The following is a 17,435-nucleotide window of genomic DNA, read 5'->3' on the forward strand; positions in this document are numbered from 1 at the left end:
CCACAAGCAGACTGATGCCCAGCCAGTATCTAAGCAGCAGCTACTTTAGAAAGACTGCAGTCCCCAGCTTTTCTTGATGAGTATGATGTTACGTGGCATGGAACAGCCCTTTGGCCAGTTTGAGTCGGCTGTCCTGGCTGCACCCCTTCCCAGCCTCTTGCCCACCCCACCCTACTTGCTGGGGGTGCAGAGTGAGAAACGGAGAAATCCTTGAGGCTGTGTAAGCACTGTTCAGCCACAACCAAAACACTGGTGTGTTAGTGCTGTCACCAGTTAAAGTCCAAAGCACAGCACCGTACAGGCTGCTATGAAGACCATAAACTGCATCCCAGCCAGACCTAGCAGAGCATGTAATTACTGAGTAGAAGTTAGTGATACCATTGCCTCACTTTTATTATCTTAAAAGAAACAAAGTCCTTTATAATATATATTTTTTGTGTGTGTGAAATAACAGGGATTCACTGTTTTTTTTTTTTTTTATTGCAAGTACAAAACCTGTATGTTTTGGCTTTTGGTTACGACATGTATAAGTGCAATGCTAATTCTAAGTAGACAGAGCTGCACGTTTTGGGAAACTAGATTGTGTACGGAAGTGGTTTGCTTATTCAAGTTCAAAGAATCCAATTATTATGATAGAAAAGATAATTCTTTTCTCCACAGAAGAGAACTAAGCATAGAAGCTATTTAGCTGATACTTTCTTCTGCCTGTGTTTTTTGTTTTGGTACTGTTAAACACAATTATGCATCATCTTTGATATTTTAATTCTATTTCTTGGCCAATACAATTAGTCAGCTGATTTATTAGTAAAGTGGAGATTACTTAGGCCTGGAAAACCATATAGTCTCTGCTTATTGACTGACATATTTCCAGGTTCTTTCAAGCTTACTCTTATCTCCTAAGCTTGTGTGTGTTTTAAGATAGTGTATGACCTGTCTTCCTGTTTTCTTCAGTGAGAATTGTCTTTTTTTGTAGAATTTTGTAGAAAATTTCAGGTTTGGATATGTGGGGTAGTTATCTGTTTGGAATAATTTTATAAGATGCTGCTTTCTTCCTAAAGTTTCAAGTCTTGTAATACATGTACTCTTTCAGTGGTGTTGTCAGTCACAAAAAAATCTTCATTGATGTGAAGGCTTGGATTAATAGGTGTTATTTCAGCTTCAGTTCCTCATCTCTCAGGCTGACAGTGTACCTTTTAAGTTTTGTCCCTTCTAAAACACAGGGTTTCTTCAGCCTATAAATCAAAGTGTTTTGGACAGTTATGACACAGGTTAATTAAAAGTGCTGATTGGATATCCAAGGGATCTCCCCAGAGGAAAAGTCCATCCAACTAGTGTTTGCTGAAAATCACACTTCATAATGTGACTGCTTTAGAGTTTAATTTGAGACAAGATAAAAAGCAAATCAAAACAATGTCTCAAGTCTTAGAAAGTTCAGATGATGATTCAAGCACTAGCACTGCTTAAAAAAATAATGTATAAATTAATGAACACCTCTTGGTCTCCCGTTACAGAAATAATCTGCCTTGTTTTGAAAAATATAGGTTAAGGAGAAGTGAGAACTTCACCTTTGAGGGTTCTGTTTCTGATGAAGTTAATGTAAATGTTTCTGCAGAGTTTTTGGGTTTTGGATTGAGCATCTTCAAAACAGATGAAGACTACATCTTCAAAGTTCTCCCATTCTTCAGATCCTACAGGGTTTAACCATGTTGAGTACTGAGTGAATTCTCTCTCTCTCTTAATAGCAGCAACCAATATCATAACTGTATTCTTAGGTCTCTTTTGTGTTACATATTTTACTTTAGGATTAGTTGGTTTTAGTCTGTAGTCTCTTTAGTCTAGAGAAAAAGAGCCAAACTTGTTTGATGTCTATTTGCAGTAATTCTTAGAGACCTTATTTATTATCATAAGAACGCATACACTGACTTTTTAATATTAAATTTAAGGTTCAATATGATATTACTAGCTGTAGCTTCTCTAGGGACACTTCATATTTTAAGAACTGTACCATTTAATTTTTAATGGAAACTCCACCATACCAGCCATAATGTCTTTAGAAGCAAAGATGGTACCGTGAGAAGGTAAGTATGGACATATAGGTAGTTTTCAAGAGATGGAAGGCCATTTGGCATACAGAAGAACAACTGGGAAATAGGTAATCTTAATGGAGCTCAGAAGTAAAAGCATGACCAAAGCCAGAAAGGAGAATTACAGAGTGAGTTTAAATTACTTTTTCTGCTCCTCTTTTCCTTGCTTGTTGTCTGCTTATACCTGCTACTAGCTCTTGACTGTTTTTTGATGCTGAAAAAATGTTCATAAGTGGCGCTTTTCCTTTTAACAGATCTCAAAAGTAAAAGGAAACATACCTCACTGAAATTTTATTTAAGCTTTTTGGTTTCAGAGTCCTTGGCAACTTCTGACTGCAAATATATTTTTAGAATAATGTTGTTATAAATTATTTTGATGATAGGAGCATATGTACCAGTACAGCAGGCATATAATACTTGATTACATAGGTGAATGCTACATTGTTTTTCTATGTTTAGTGCTTCTGGTGTTTTACAGATATGCATCAAAGGATGAGCCTCCTCGGGTCCTTAGTGAAGAGGAGATGAACAGACTGGGAGCGAGGATTGTGAAGGCAGAACTCATGGGAGACATGGTAATGTTTTGGAAAAATTGTCATGATTTACTGCAGTTTTTCTTTAAAGCTCACAGTGATTCAGTTGTTTAAAAAAAAGGTATTGATTCAAGCAAATACAGTCCTGCAAAATTTGATCAGGTAGGATTTGAAGATACTGCTTTTACTGTAACTTCTGCTTTAAATGCAGTGGCTCATAGACTAGAGGAGAGGATTCAGGTCCCCAGGCTGAATTTGTAGGGTATGCAGCACATCCAAAACCAGTTCTCTGGCTTTTTTTATAGGTTTTAATGCCTTTTTTATTAAGCAGGGAGCAGGTGAAAACTACAAAGCTCCTTGTCTGTGTTACAAGGTAGACAGTGTCTGGAACTTTCATTTCATCAACTTTGTCACAGGTAGATGCTTGTGGTCCATAGTTCTACTCTATAAGCATACTCATTAATTATGATATTGAAATTTAAAACTGAAAGGAGCCGCATTGGCCATTGCATGCAGCTCTGCAGTGAGAACAACTATGTAATGCTTTGTGGTCAGCTCTACAAAATGTCTGCCCTGACTAGGTCCACGGAGCTGAGATAAACAGCTGCATGTTTAATGATGCTTTAGAGGCAACCTGAAGGATCAAGAATTTCACTCTTTTGGAACACTCTAAAGTTGGGAAGTGTATTTTTTTTTATTTCTGACATTTCTTACATTTCTTATTACATTTAAGTAGGGCTATAGTGAGTTAATTGCATTCAGTAATGCTGCCTTGGAGCTTCTGTTATAACAAGCTCACAGTGTGTTAGTTTTACAAGTGCTTGCTTTGAATAGCTGCTCTTAAGGAACTATTGCTGAAATTTTTGAAGGATATCATTAAATAACATCTTTTACAAGTGAATCCTATCACTATGGGCCTTTGTATTTTTTTTTAAAAAAGATTAAGTTTTAGTGCACCTGTTTACCTTGCCTCTTGTGACAGAGTACACCAAAATCTGCATCACTAAGAAGTAATAAATAAGACGTCTTATGACTTCAACTGACAAAATGAATACTTCCTGATACCTATTGATTCTTTAATTTATGGGAAGTTTTAGCATGTTTGACATATGAATTTATTGCTGAATTTGGACATGGTGTTGGTCTTTGTCAAAGCCCCTATCACATAGTTTAAATTTTGTTAGGTGTCTTTTATAAATATTTTCTTTGCAAACTGATTTTATATTACGATTTCTTTTTCCATAGACTTCAGACAGATGTGTGTATGTAGCTTTATAAAATTTCAACAAATACACTTTTTCTAGAAATCCTGTCCATTTGAAATCTTACCAACTTTACAAGTGAATTAAAAGTAACTTCATTCAGTGTATTTTTTAAGATATAATGAGTGTTAATGATTTAAATAGCTGGCCTCCATGTTTTAATTTGTAGTTTTCCTAGTTAATATACAAAAAAATACACTAGGGAGGAAAAGGTATGTTCATGAATGTAATTATATGATAGGTTTGTGAGGGACTAGTGTTAGCCACTTAAGTTATTATTTTAAGACATTTTCCTACAGGGGAAAATGATTGAAGCTATCTGTGCATCAGTTGCTATAATGAACTGGGGAGGGGAAAGTTTTCCAAAGACTCTCATGGAGAGCATCAGAAACTTGTAAACTTTTTTTCTTCCTACTGCTCAGCTTCAATAGCAATGTACAATTAAAAGTTTGGGCACAAGTTTGGGTTTTCTTCTTTTCAACCATGCAGCAACTGAGTAAGCGTAATTTGAATAAAAATATACAGGTGTTCTGTGGGGAGAGTGTGATTCTTGTATTATTCTACTGTTTTGTTTTGTTTTGACCAAAATTATGTAGCAGAAGCTAACATTACAATTTTACTGTTAATTTTATACATACATTTTTCTACATATGCACTCTGAATTAGCCTAGTTAAAAAAAAACCCAAAAACACCACAGCATAATTAATAAAATAACTAATCATTGCCTTGTTTAACTATTTTTTCATGGACTTTCTCTGATCAAATTGAAAATGCAGCTTGTTTAAACAAGTTCATCCCCACACACCAGAACAGATGGCTATGTAACAGCATGTCCTGGTGGTCACAGCTCAAGGTTGACCATGTGGGACAAATGAATTCTGAATCTATTTTTGTTACTGACTTGCTGCTTGGTGTTAATCAAATGACTTAGTTTTGGGAGAGCAAGTATAGGCATGATTGAGTGCAATCAATGAAACTGGCAAAGTGGTCAGTATAAATGCTTGTATTTCTTATAGGTTGATGGGTTGTCACCTGACAATTTTTAGCAAACCAAGATAATCTAAAATGCTTGTATTAATAAACAGATGGATGAGCAGGAGCACCAAAATTAACTTGCACAAGACTGTAAACAGTTCTAATTTTTTAACTCTTGTCCCTTTTAATACCCAAAGTGAGGTCTTAAGTGCCAAAGTTGGAAATGCAGTGTAGAGAGATGTGAAACTGCATAGCAGAATTATCAGAGATATTTCCCTAGACCCATTGCCTGCATGTGTGTGTGTATGTGTGTGTAAATATATTAAAAAAACGGATTTGTAGCATAACCTGGAAAGGTTATGCATTTGATGTGTTCAGACCTCCTTATTTAGCGTCCTATACGTAAAGTAGCTACACAAAGCATTTATTAGTATAACTGAATAATTTTAAAGCATAATTTTTCCTGGTGTTTTTATGACAATATATATGTCTATACTTTAGATGCCTCTGTTCTGAACAATTTTTAAAATTTTATCTCCAGTAAAGGTTTGTGTGAATTACATTGACGTATTTTCTTTTGTCTTTTGTGTCATTAGAATTTAAAAAAAAAAAAAAAAAGAAGAAATGGAATGAATAGTTAATTCTGTTATAATGATATCTGAAAGTTTAAAATGGTTAAACTAATGGAGTATTACCATTTTCTTTGAAGGAATTAGCTTCAAAACTTCAAGCAGAACTTGAGAATGCTCGCAAATTGAGGGAGACTCAAGGGCAGATTCCAGCAAAGTCTGGCAGAGAGGTAAGGGGAAAATATTCTTCTTTTCTTTGTGCTAACACAATGGTATAATACAGGTAGCAGCTGAATTAAAGAGAACATGAAACTTAGGACAATTAAAAGGTGTAACTTTAGCTGAGTTACCGTTCAAATTGAATTGTACTCTTTGGTGGTAAACAAAGCGTTCTCCACTGTAGTTCAGCAGGTTCCATAGGACAGTTTTGCTGGTAATATTTTCTCAGCAATGATATCTATCTTCCATTAAAAATAAGTGGTATGTGTCATGTTGTTGACTGTGCTGGTTGTTACATAACTCTGATGTCTCTGAAGAAGCTGGCACTTAAATGTTCTTTTTGAAAGGTGGTATTCAAGAAATGAATAGTAATCTTTTTCCATACCAACTTTGATATAGCTACAAGGAAACAGAGTCAGTATCTTCATTTATGAGCTCTGTCCTCATGGTAAGAGAGGAGACTTTTTAGACAAAAACTCATGTTCTTGTTCAACCTGACCCCAATTCCACAAGTGAAAATTCAGCTGCAAGTCAATGTGAGTTTGAAAAGCCCCTAATATTTTTTTTTTCTAAAAGGCTTAATCTCAGACCTCATACGTTGACTAGTATTTCTCCAGTCTTTAGCAGACAGACTGAACTGGAAGTTAATGTGTGGCCTCTTGCTGACTATGTTGTGACAGTAGTATAAATTATAAAGTCTCAGACCTTGAATTCACAATAATTTAAGATTACAAAAGCTCTGTGTAGGTAGACTCTGCTTTGTTGCAGTGCAATTCTTAGGCATGTTTTTCATGTATATACAGAAAACCAGTAAAGCAGATTGGAGTTGTGTATTACACAGAAAAAAATCCACTCAGATTTTAAGATTGGAAAGTAGAGGACATGTTATGGGTGGTCCTCAGAAATGTTGGTAAAGACCTGTTGCTTAGAAATTGATTAATGAATAGCAATTTTTGTCAGCCTTAGTCTTACCTGTAGTCTGATTTTTATTTTAATTTTTAAAACTAACAGGATGTAGTCATCGCAGAAGTACCAAATGTAAATGCTACTTGAATTTTCAGAAAGGAAAAATAATTTAAAAAAAACAGGTGAAAACATATTTATCATGAGGCCTCTCTTTCTAGCTGTCTTTATCTATTCTCTTCAATCTATTCTCACAGCTTGTGCTTTTACCAAGTAATAGGCTGCTCTGCAACAGGGAGATTCCTCCCTACATGTAGAAATGCCAAGCTCAGCAATGCAAGAGTTTGAGGATTCAGAAAGATAAACTGACAAAAATAGTCTGCATCCTTCTGGCCTGACCTAGGTCCTAGTCTATTTCTAGACTGGCATCTGAAAAATGTATGAGTAGTCCAGGAGGAGCCTTAGTGAAAAAAAAAAAGGTGTATTATTGATTTAGCTCAATTGAAAGTACTATCTTGCTGTCCTAAAGCCTCGAAGGGATTGACTTAGTAATTTCTACTCATGAATATGCTATAAGAAAGCTATGATGTTTCTTTTATCTTTTGTGTGCCTGTCCATATTCAGTTCTGTACTCTTGTGTGCTTATTTATTCAAGCAGGGTCTGGGGACTTACAGGACATGTCCACTCCTTGTCCTGCATTCCCTTAATCATCCAGAAAAAAAGCTGTGAATACTTCCAGTGTGCTGCCTCTTTTTCTTCCTCCCCTGTGGGAGCTTGCCTAAGCCCCTGTTGACCACCTTACTGTTGTGACTGATAAAAGCTTCTTTGGATGATTGAAGGGATCTAAAACCAGAACTCTTTCTTCTTTGAAGTATATCAGATGCAAAATGTCTACCTTTGTGAGTTCCATACTGGCTTTCTCTGAAGCTCAGGATCAGCTTCTAACATATCAATACTTGCTTTTCAGAGAGTGAAGGTCCTCCTGTACATTTTAGAGGTTTGCTGTCATGGCTTTATGAATATGCCGTGTCTGTGCTTGTTTCATGGTTACTTCTAGCCTGTATTACATGGCTTCTGAGTGTGAGCAGTCCAGCAAAATTGACGGTTGCTTTGTCCTAAGTCCTATCCTTGTGATAGTTGCCAGGATAGTCTTACTGGCTTTACAGCTTCAAACTGATTTTTGGACTACTGGGACACAAGCAGAATGTGTTGGGTACTCCTGTGTACCAAGGCCAGCTGTATCACACTGTGTGTCTAAACAGCCCAGGTGTTCAGAAACTATCTCATAACACAAGCGAGACTGATTTGTGAAGCTGTGTTTGATACTGTATGAATCAGTCTTTTTATAACATTGACCACCCAAGTGATAGCCTCAGTCTGTTCAGCCATGTTTATTTCAAGTAAGATAGTTGAAGCAGTTTCCACAGAAGTCTTCCAAATGAATTTCCCACTGATCCCAAAGTGAACTTTGCCTCTGCTACCAATAACGAGCACGAAGCATTTTGTTTCAGGCAGGTCTGTCTGGTTACTTGGAGCAGCATGGCCAGTTTCATGCTGAAAGGTCCTGAAACATGGCTTTGCCTTATTTTCACTCTGTTGGGAGAAATGGGGAGATAAATCCAGAAACAGTGAAGGCAATTCTGAATGCATCTCCCTAGGAAAGTTTTTTTCTTCTTGATTAATTGAACATGGATCAATTTCCCAATTCAATTCACTGTGTGACTGAATGAAGACTTGGTGGCGTGCATGGGCGGCTGGGGTTTGTATAGAGGACAGGATCAATTCTTTTGACAGTGGTGCTGGTTTATTCTGGCTTAAAGTGATCAAGAAACTACAGACTGAAGGGACTGTAAAGTGGTAGCTTAAATCCTGATTTTATTTATGTATTTGTTTGTTTCTAAGTGTGCATAGAGGCAAATCTAGCTTTTATAGTTTGATTTAGTCAAGGATTCTACCCCAAGCAACCCCAAAAATGTGGTTTTGAAGTACAGTTTTCAAGTACTGATGTTTGGTGTTTAAAAACTATACATTTATCAGCTGATCTACTTCACCAAGTGTATAGATCCTGGTAAGACCATTTTATTACTAGTTTTCATTTTGGCCAAAATCATCTGTACTTTTAAGACCTGCTGTTTGTGGTGCATTTAGATGTTGCAAGTAGACATTTCCTGCTGAAAAGCGAAAAAGCATGAATGTATACATCTTTCTCAACTTAGAATAGCAAGAAAATTGTAGAAGATACTAAAGCAAAAGAGAAGTCCATAGCTGCATCCTGAGGAAGCCCACTTGGGTAATTTTATAGCAGAAATTTACCTTGAGGAAGAAGATTGCTGTTAATGTTTTCTTTTTTTCTTTTTTATTTTATGTTGTTCTTGGTAGTTAGTGTGATGTTTCTATTAATGAAGTGAATGCCCACAAATATTAACATTGTAGGTCTTTTGTGTATGAAGGTATGCAGATTAAAATTCAGTATAGGCTAAACCATGTTTGGCTTATCCTGATATTAAAAAAAAAATACAAACTTTGTCTTAAACCATTTTTCAACAGTATTGAAGCATTTCTTTTCTAGAAGCCCTCATTTTGCCTGTCTAACGTTTGATTTGTTTTCAATTGCTAGCCTTCCATGTGTCCAGAGTGCTGAAAAGATGAAAATTTATTAGTAGAGCTGTTCTTAAATTATTTATGGCTTTTGAGTAGCTTTATGAATGGAATTATTTTGCCTGAATTGAGATATGAATTTTTCAATAAAATTTGTGTGGTTTTTTTGAAGAGGTTAGTTTTTATACATATTTGAAGAGGTAGTTTTTTATATATATTCTTCTTGAAGGCATATGAATAGCTGTTGTTTTGCTTTTTTGGTATTTCGAGAAAAAGACTAGGGAATGTTATTTGGGGATACTAGTTCTCTGAAGTTGTTTAATTTTTTCCCTACATAATTTCCACATCATCTTAAATATTTAATTTCTCATTGTATTTTTTCCTACTTCTTACCTGTAACATTTTATTTGATAAAAGATCTATATCTATAAATAAATACATATATACAGACACATACACACATATGTATATGAAACCTAAATAGAGGGTAAATTTTTTTTATAGCCTCTGAACTGGTGTGCTATTGAAAGTATTTTCCTAGTTAGTTGTGCTAGGAGAGCTAAGAAGCATTGCTATTATCAGGCTTAATGCCTGAATATGCAGTAAAGAAAATATGTCTTCTGTTATACAGTAAGCAGAAGGACTGTGAGAGGACACCATGGTGTATCAGGCTGCCGTAAGATGGGAGAGCTCCTCAGTAACAAGGCTTTGTGAAACAGAACACCAGGCTAGACAGGAAGATAATTGGAGGTAAAAGGTAGATTTATTAGTATTTCTTCTCTTTGCACTTCTAAATATATCAATATCTGATATCCTTAAGTGCATCATAGGTTATTTTCTGTATTAGTAACATTAAATAAACATTTTGATCCTAATATGTCTAGTATGAAACGTGAAGCACTCTAGGACGCTGAACAAACCTGATTTATGGCACATTGGATTACACTCATGGGGTAGAGACGCTGTGTGTGTCTCTTGTAAATGGAAAGTCTGTGACTAAAAGCACTAAGTGCAAAATGCATACGTGTCTCAACTGGTTTTGTGTGCTCAGCTCCAGTGAGAGACATCGACATGTCTGAATGCAGCATCCTGAAAGACTGTAGGTGGAAGGTACCTGTGTGGTGTGTCTGCTGCACGGTGTGTGGATGTCTCAGCTTGGGTAGAGCCCTTCTGTTGTTCACTGCAGGTTACCTTAAGCATGTAGTCCTATAAAGTTTAGTAGGATTATCGTTAAACTATCTGTTAAGTGAAATTTGGGGCCTTAATGGCTATTGTACTTAAATACATCAGTCACATGTATACAACTGCAATGAATGCACATGCAAAGACCCTTTTTAAAAGGGTGAATTTAAATGTAGATTGTGCTTGTTTTGTCTTGAGCAGGAGGCAACTTTCAGAGTCTATGGAAATCAAAAAAACTGGGTGAATGTGTAAAAGAGGCATTTGGGCTCTTTTGAAGAGACTAACCCTGAATTAAATGTTTTAATTTAATTTGTGATAGAATTAAATTATGCTTATGTACAGCTGCTTATGTCTAATTTGTCACAGGCATTCTGAGAAAAGCAAAATTGCACTTTGAGCCCTAGTGAAACTGTAAGAGAAGGCCGTTGTACCATAGGGTTTTTGAGTTAGGATAGGGGATGAAAATCAGTACTTATTGAATGAAAACCGTGGAGACTTCAGCATTTAAAAAATAACTTCTGCCTCTACAGTTTGTATTTCTGTTACCTGAAAGTGCTACACAAATCTTGATTTGAGTGCATTGGTTATGAGACTGTTACTCCTGCCATTGTCAGTACTTTGACGGTGTACTTAGGTTTTAGTACTTTTTCGTACTATGCTTGATTATGTATTTTTACTTAACAAAATATGTGGCACATTAGCACTACTTTGAGGCACATCATTTATAGTGGCTTTTTGGTGGTACAGAAATTGGGAGGTAAGACTTAAATGAGTAAGAAGCAGAATATAGAGTGTTTCATTTGGAAGGGACCAACAATGATTTAGTCCAACAACAATCATATGGTCCAAATTGAAAAGGCAGATCGAAAACAAGTGGAAAAACTGTGACTCTTGGTGAAATAGTTGCTTCAGGGTGTTGTGGATGCTGAGAGCTTAAGTAGATTCAGGGAGAGACTGGACACGTTCATGAAAAATAAATCATTTGAGGCTTGTACAGAAATGATGTCTGGCTTTTAATTGCTGAGTCACAAATGCTTGGAGGCATCCTTTCTTTTGGTACTCTTCATTAGGTATTCACTTTTAGCTGCTGCTGGAGAAAGCACGTTGGGCTTTGGTTTGATCCAGTATAGCTGCTTTTATGTTTTAATCTGCATGTAGAAAGTGTTCTTTATGATGATTCTAAATAATTTATGATGTGCATTATTTGTGTGCTTTCCCTTTTCAATTTTTTCTTCAGAATTTTTTCCATCTCTTCTCATGCTTCCTTCAATATGGTCCCTGCGTGAGAATTAGTCAAATCTGCTAAATGACGAACGGTTTGTTTTTGTGTTGCTACAAACTGACTTAATTGTGTTTATTTTTTAAATCAGGAAGTATATTGATATGATACAAAATTAGGTAAATCTAGGCTCAGTTCATGGTGGTGGATGAATGAAGTGTATCCATCTTTTAAAACTTTTCAATTCCAAATGATATATGGCCTGTAAGAAAAAAAGTTTCTCAACTCTCAGCCTGTTACTGTGTCCTGTAACACTTAATCAGTATGCAGGAAACAAAGTAGTCTCTGCTGAGGAATTGCTAGAGGCAGTACTTAATAATGATGAATTGTGTTTAAAATACGAAATCAATATAAAATTGAATGAAAGGTGGTACTTTAAGCAAAATTACATGGTAGAGGATATACTAGCAGAGAGTATTTAAAAGAAGAGTGAAGTTCTGAAAAAGTAGAGAAGCAAATGCAGGATTTTCTGTCATGCATTTGAGAAATCGTAAGGAAAACACAAATGATTTCAACATAGCGAATCTTCATTTGAATAACTGAATTTTCTGTGGAAGTCCATCAGCCTTCAGTCTAGCGTGATTCATTTAATAAATACATTTAAAGCATAAGGAATGGAACAGAGATCGAGACAAATATAGATAGATAAAGATATATATTCACACACAAAAATATACACAAATATATATATATATATTTTCCACAAGATAGATATATTCTTCAAGATAGAGCAAAAAAACTCAGGAAAAAAAAAATCTAAGTAAAAGAGGAAAAATAATCAGGATTTCTCATGTGAGTTTTTTTTTTTCTTCAAGAAAACCCAAACTCAACACCAAACAAGAAAACCCCCAAACAAAAAAGAAAATACACAGAAAATTAACATTCAAAATTTCAGGTGTGCCAGCATGTTTAATTTTAGATTTGGGAATCGAACCTATAAATGCAGATATTTTTCTGCAATGAAAATATTTGGTTGTCAAAATTTATCTGTAATATGTTTTAATAACACATGATTGAGTGGCCTTTCATTGTGACATACCCAATGCACAACTTTAATAGGTTGTAGTAATGCTTTTAGACTTACCATATATAAAGAATTGCTGAAAGAATTATTTGGGAACTGTCAGTGTTAGGTTAATGGTTGGACTGGATGATCTTCAAGGTCTTTTCCAACCTAGACGATTCTGTGTGGTTCTGTGGTTTAAAACTGCTTCTCAGAAAAATATAGCTGAGACTTGTATAAAAATGAAATTGCTGGGGATTAATGTTCATCACTAAATGCACAATAAAAATCTGTGATTTCATTTGGAACTTCAGATGGTGGGGAGATACAGCAACAGATGGCTCTTGGCCTGTTTACTCTCAGTTGTTTTCAGCTCATCATAATTTCTAATTCCTGCTGTTCCTTCACACTTGAACCGGGTCTGTAGTGTGGCTGTGTTATTCTTTCTTTGGCAAAAGTTTGTGTTTTCCATACAGAGTTGACTATCTCTGACTAGAACAGGGAATAATAAAGTGGGCACACTATTGCAGGACAGCTTTAATATCATTAGTGCGTATTTTAAAAAAATACTAAGTATATGCAGCTTCTGGTGAGTGTATTTCTTGAACACTCTTGTTGATGTCAGTAAGAGATTACACAATTATTTACAAGACAAAAATGTATTCAGGAACTTAAGCCACTTTGTCTTAATAAAATTTATAGGAAATTGGTTTTTGCAATTAAAAAGTACTGAACAAATTGTATCGGTAACTAAATGATGTGAAATATCTTACTGGTTTCAGTACATGTAACAAGTATAAAAGGGCAGAGTGGATAAAACTTCTTGGAGTTCAAAGAAATACAAAAGCTTTGGAGTATGCTTTGATACTAGAAACAAAAGCTGTATCCAAGTGCCATGCAGCACTTGTGCTGATGGTGCCATTTTTTCTAGCTGTGTTTTTCTCCTTATGTGCTGAATTTCTGCATATTTACACTGCTTTATCTATCCTGTCACTGTGTTTCTTCAGAGTACCTTCTGGTTTTCTTAACAAATTTGACACCGCCCAACCTCAAGAAAAAACAAAAGCAAAAGCATTCCTGAAAAGCTTTTCTGGTACAGTAGGTATTTCCAATCTGAAATGGAAGGGTAGAACCTCACTGATGCTTCTCTTTGTCCTTGCACAGCCTTGGTAAATGGTGTTAAACCTTTTTGGACTTAAAAGAATTTACACGTAAAACCATTTATAAAAGTGTGAACCATAAATTAACAATATATTTTGTATGTTTAAGCAATGAAACACAATTATTGTGAGATTTTGAAAGGAGAATTTCATCAACCAATGACTGTTGGGACCACCTGGTCTTTAGTGTAGTTACATATTAGGTCTCATTAGCCATTGCTAACAATATAAAGAAGAAACATTTTATAGGAGTGGGCTGTTTAAGAGGAGCAGTTAAACTATGCACCCATCCTTCTAAAAGGAATGAAGACATTTGGACATTTGGCTTTGGGACAGTACATCTGGATAACAAGATACTTCCAGCTAGCAGGACGGCTTGCAAAGTTGTGCACATGAGATTTTTACAGAGATTCTTCATGGGTGCTGCACTGATGGCTGTGGAGAGTGGGGCTCTCTCCACTGGTGTCTGGAATGGAAGTGCCACTACCAATGTCAATATTAGCTTTACCATCCTGTTCTGCCTGTCTAGGTAAGAAGATATTCTAGGCTCCTTGCTTTTTCAAGTCTTTGGCTTTCTTCTGATGTCTACCAAAATAACAGCAGTAATAATGGCTTGAGGGCATGGATATACATGAGTAGAAGAAGCTTAAAAGGATCCAGAGTTGAATCTTTTTTCTGCAACATCTAATTGTCCACATTCTTCCTTTGCTTTTTTTTAAAGACTCTTTTCTACATGTATTCATTTAATAATAAATCACAACACAGAGCTAGGGTAAATCTCTTTTCTAAATAGTGAATATTAAGGCCTGAATATTTTTGAAACTTCTTGCAGTACTTCTACTGCAATTCTTTATTTACTTGTTACTAAATGTTATTAAGAAAATGTTATTTTATTTACAAATGCCAAACTTATCACCTTCTCAGCTGTGTACTACATTTCTGTCTTTGATAAGATGAAATATCAATTTGTGGACTTAAGAACCAACATGTTGTAATACTTTTTCTTTTTTTATGGTCTAAGTATATATGTCTTCTATTAGATGTTCTTGCTATAGAAACAAACCATGTAGTCATTACATTTTAAAAAAATTTTCTTACATCTCATGCCTATGGTGGCTCATTGATTGTATGGTTAAGTGACTAACCATTTCAAAGTGTAACTAACAATTTAAAACATCAAACTGCATCTTTAGACCTTTTTTTAAAGTTGTGTTTGCAAGGTTATGTGGCTTCCTGACAACCAATATTAATTGCTTTAGTTTGCCCATTACTAGGCACATCACTGGACACAGTACCAACTGCTGCAAGTTACACATTACTGGTTCTAATCTTGCTTCCACAGGCTGGCAGTTCAGCTCTTACTGAATTTGATTTGAGGTTTGTGTGCATGTCCATTCTATTCACGAGATACTATTCTGATCACCCTGTCTAAGAAGATAAGTACTGAGAGCAAACAGAAAGATTTTTGAATACAGGAATGATTGAAGGCATTCAACATAAAGAGATGAGTAAGGAGGTCATGTTACTTATCCTGAGTAATAAATAGTTTAGCTAAAATAACCTTTTTCATAATATAAGACCAAAGAATTGTTGAATTTAAAGGGCAACTGATTTTATATCAATGAGATGAAATTAAGTTTTTTACATAACATGTTATTAATCTGCTCACTCACTGACTAGGGGAAAGAAAGGATAGAGACCAAACAATTAGAAGTTATCTAAGTACCTAATCCTTTTCTAATAAAGGTTTTCACTTATAAAAGGAGCTGTGTTTTAGAGTTTTTGTTTGGTTTAGTCTTTTTTCATTTGTGGGTTTTTTTTGAGGGGGTGGGGGGTTGTTTTGTTGTTTTTTTTTTTTTTTTTTTTTTTAAGTCTCATGCTTTATACATAAACCTAGCACTACCTGATGAAAATACTCTTACGTAGACTATTTAATTTCTGTGTTACAGCCTGCATTAGATTTTTTTTCAATTCTTCTCCTCACTGTTAAGCACCAAGGTCCTGATTATGGCAGACCAAATTTCTGATCTCGTAAAACTGTTTTTTAACCCCATTTCTATATTAAATACCTTTTGAAGTTAAAATAGTGATGCTTATTACTATGTTTACTGAGTCATTTTTGAAATACTAAACTTTTAACCTAGGTAGAAGTTTGCTCTTGCTTCCCTTCCTCATGCTGCTATTTCTCTTCATCATAGTGTTTTCTGCTGTAAGAAATCAAAATCAAAGATGCAAGTTTTATATAGTGGACTGCTGTTACAGACCTGTGACCATTTTAATGTTATCTTGCTGTGAGATCCAAACCTTGGTCTTACTATGGAGAATGGTCTACGTACTGATTTTATAAAGCATTACCTTAAAGCTGACAGTTCCATTATTCACAACAAATGGCAGAGCCTGAAGGGTAGCTTAGATGCTTTGAAGCCTATGTTATGTGGGGACTGCAGGTGTTTACTATATTGACTCAATGATGTGATGTGACCTTACAAATAGCCATCACTGAAGGAGGCAGACTGCTCCTTCTAAATGAGATTGACTGATAACTCTGTTTTGATAATTCTGGTGATCGTGTGTAAAAGCAACCTGAGAACCTAACAGAGGCATAAATGACATGGAAAAGAAAGACTAATGTAAGAGAACAGGAGACAGTGGATGGAAGACATGGCTAAGTCCTGCACGCTGAGAAGTGTTGGATGTCTTCTAGACACTTATTTGATATTATAATATAAGGATAGACTTTTCCAATAGAGGAATAAGTATTCAAAGCATTTCCATTGGCCATAGATTCTAAGAGAAAAGGAAACGGTTGTATGCTTAGTCCAGCATCTAAGTTGTCCGTAGATGCCGTTTGGTTGTAGGGGTTTGTTCCTTGCTGAAGACCGTTGCCCAGCTTTGTTATTCCTTTATGACACTGTGTTTGTACCACTTTAGTGTAGCTCTTGGTAAACGTTTGCAGACAGCTTTCAACTCACACAGCATGCAGCTTTTTGTTGGCTCAGTAATTAAAACAAACATGTTTGTTTTTCCCAGCTCTAGTTGCTCCCTATCCCACAATATACTGACTCTTAAAATATATTTTATTCTCTTTAGCTATTTAACATTGAAAACTTGTTCCAACTGATCCTATCTCAGATGCTCTGGCCTGCTTACTCCCTTTGTTCAGCCACTCCAGTGTCTGTTCCTCAAATTAAGCTGTGCACCTGGTGGTAGACTAGCTTTTCCATTTCTTCCTGCTGGATTGTGGAACAGGCTTCATCTCTGGAGAGTTCAAAAATCTTTTTCAGAACTGCATTTTATTTATTCATGTATTTAATTTAAAGCAGTTATCTTTCAAAACCAGACTTGTCTGCTTTGTTTTGTTCCGCTGGGTGTTAATAGCTGTATAGCGGTTTGTACGTTTGATGAGAACAACTGTGTACTTTGCATATTTAACTAGCCTGAAGTAAAAACTCATGTTCCTTAATTAATGGCAACAGACAATTCCACTCTCATTCTGTAAATACACACTATCTTTGTTCATTTCAGACTGTAAATTATATTGTTTGTGTAGCAGTCATCACAAGATTCAGGGATAGAGACTGAGCCTCTTCTCCAGTTTCAACTTTAACATTTAATAAAATATATCATATATAAAGTACTTTTAATATATTTTAAACATATTTTACT

The 17,435-nt window shown here is 35.5% G+C and overlaps 1 protein-coding gene across 3 annotated transcripts in view; it reads left to right on the forward strand.

Annotated features, from left to right (window-relative positions):
• The window catches only part of CWF19L2 (CWF19 like cell cycle control factor 2), an 86,177-nt gene that overhangs the window by 23,353 nt on the left and 45,389 nt on the right, over positions 1-17,435 (forward strand). For all 3 annotated transcript variants that reach the window (XM_074916194.1, XM_074916202.1, XM_074916211.1), the window contains 2 exons: positions 2,563-2,659; positions 5,565-5,654. In XM_074916194.1, the coding sequence (XP_074772295.1) occupies positions 2,563-2,659; positions 5,565-5,654 (187 nt within the window). The remainder of the gene's footprint in view (positions 1-2,562; positions 2,660-5,564; positions 5,655-17,435) is intronic.

Source organism: Athene noctua, chromosome 1 (genome assembly GCF_965140245.1).
Source record: "Athene noctua chromosome 1, bAthNoc1.hap1.1, whole genome shotgun sequence".
NCBI lineage: Eukaryota > Metazoa > Chordata > Aves > Strigiformes > Strigidae > Athene > Athene noctua.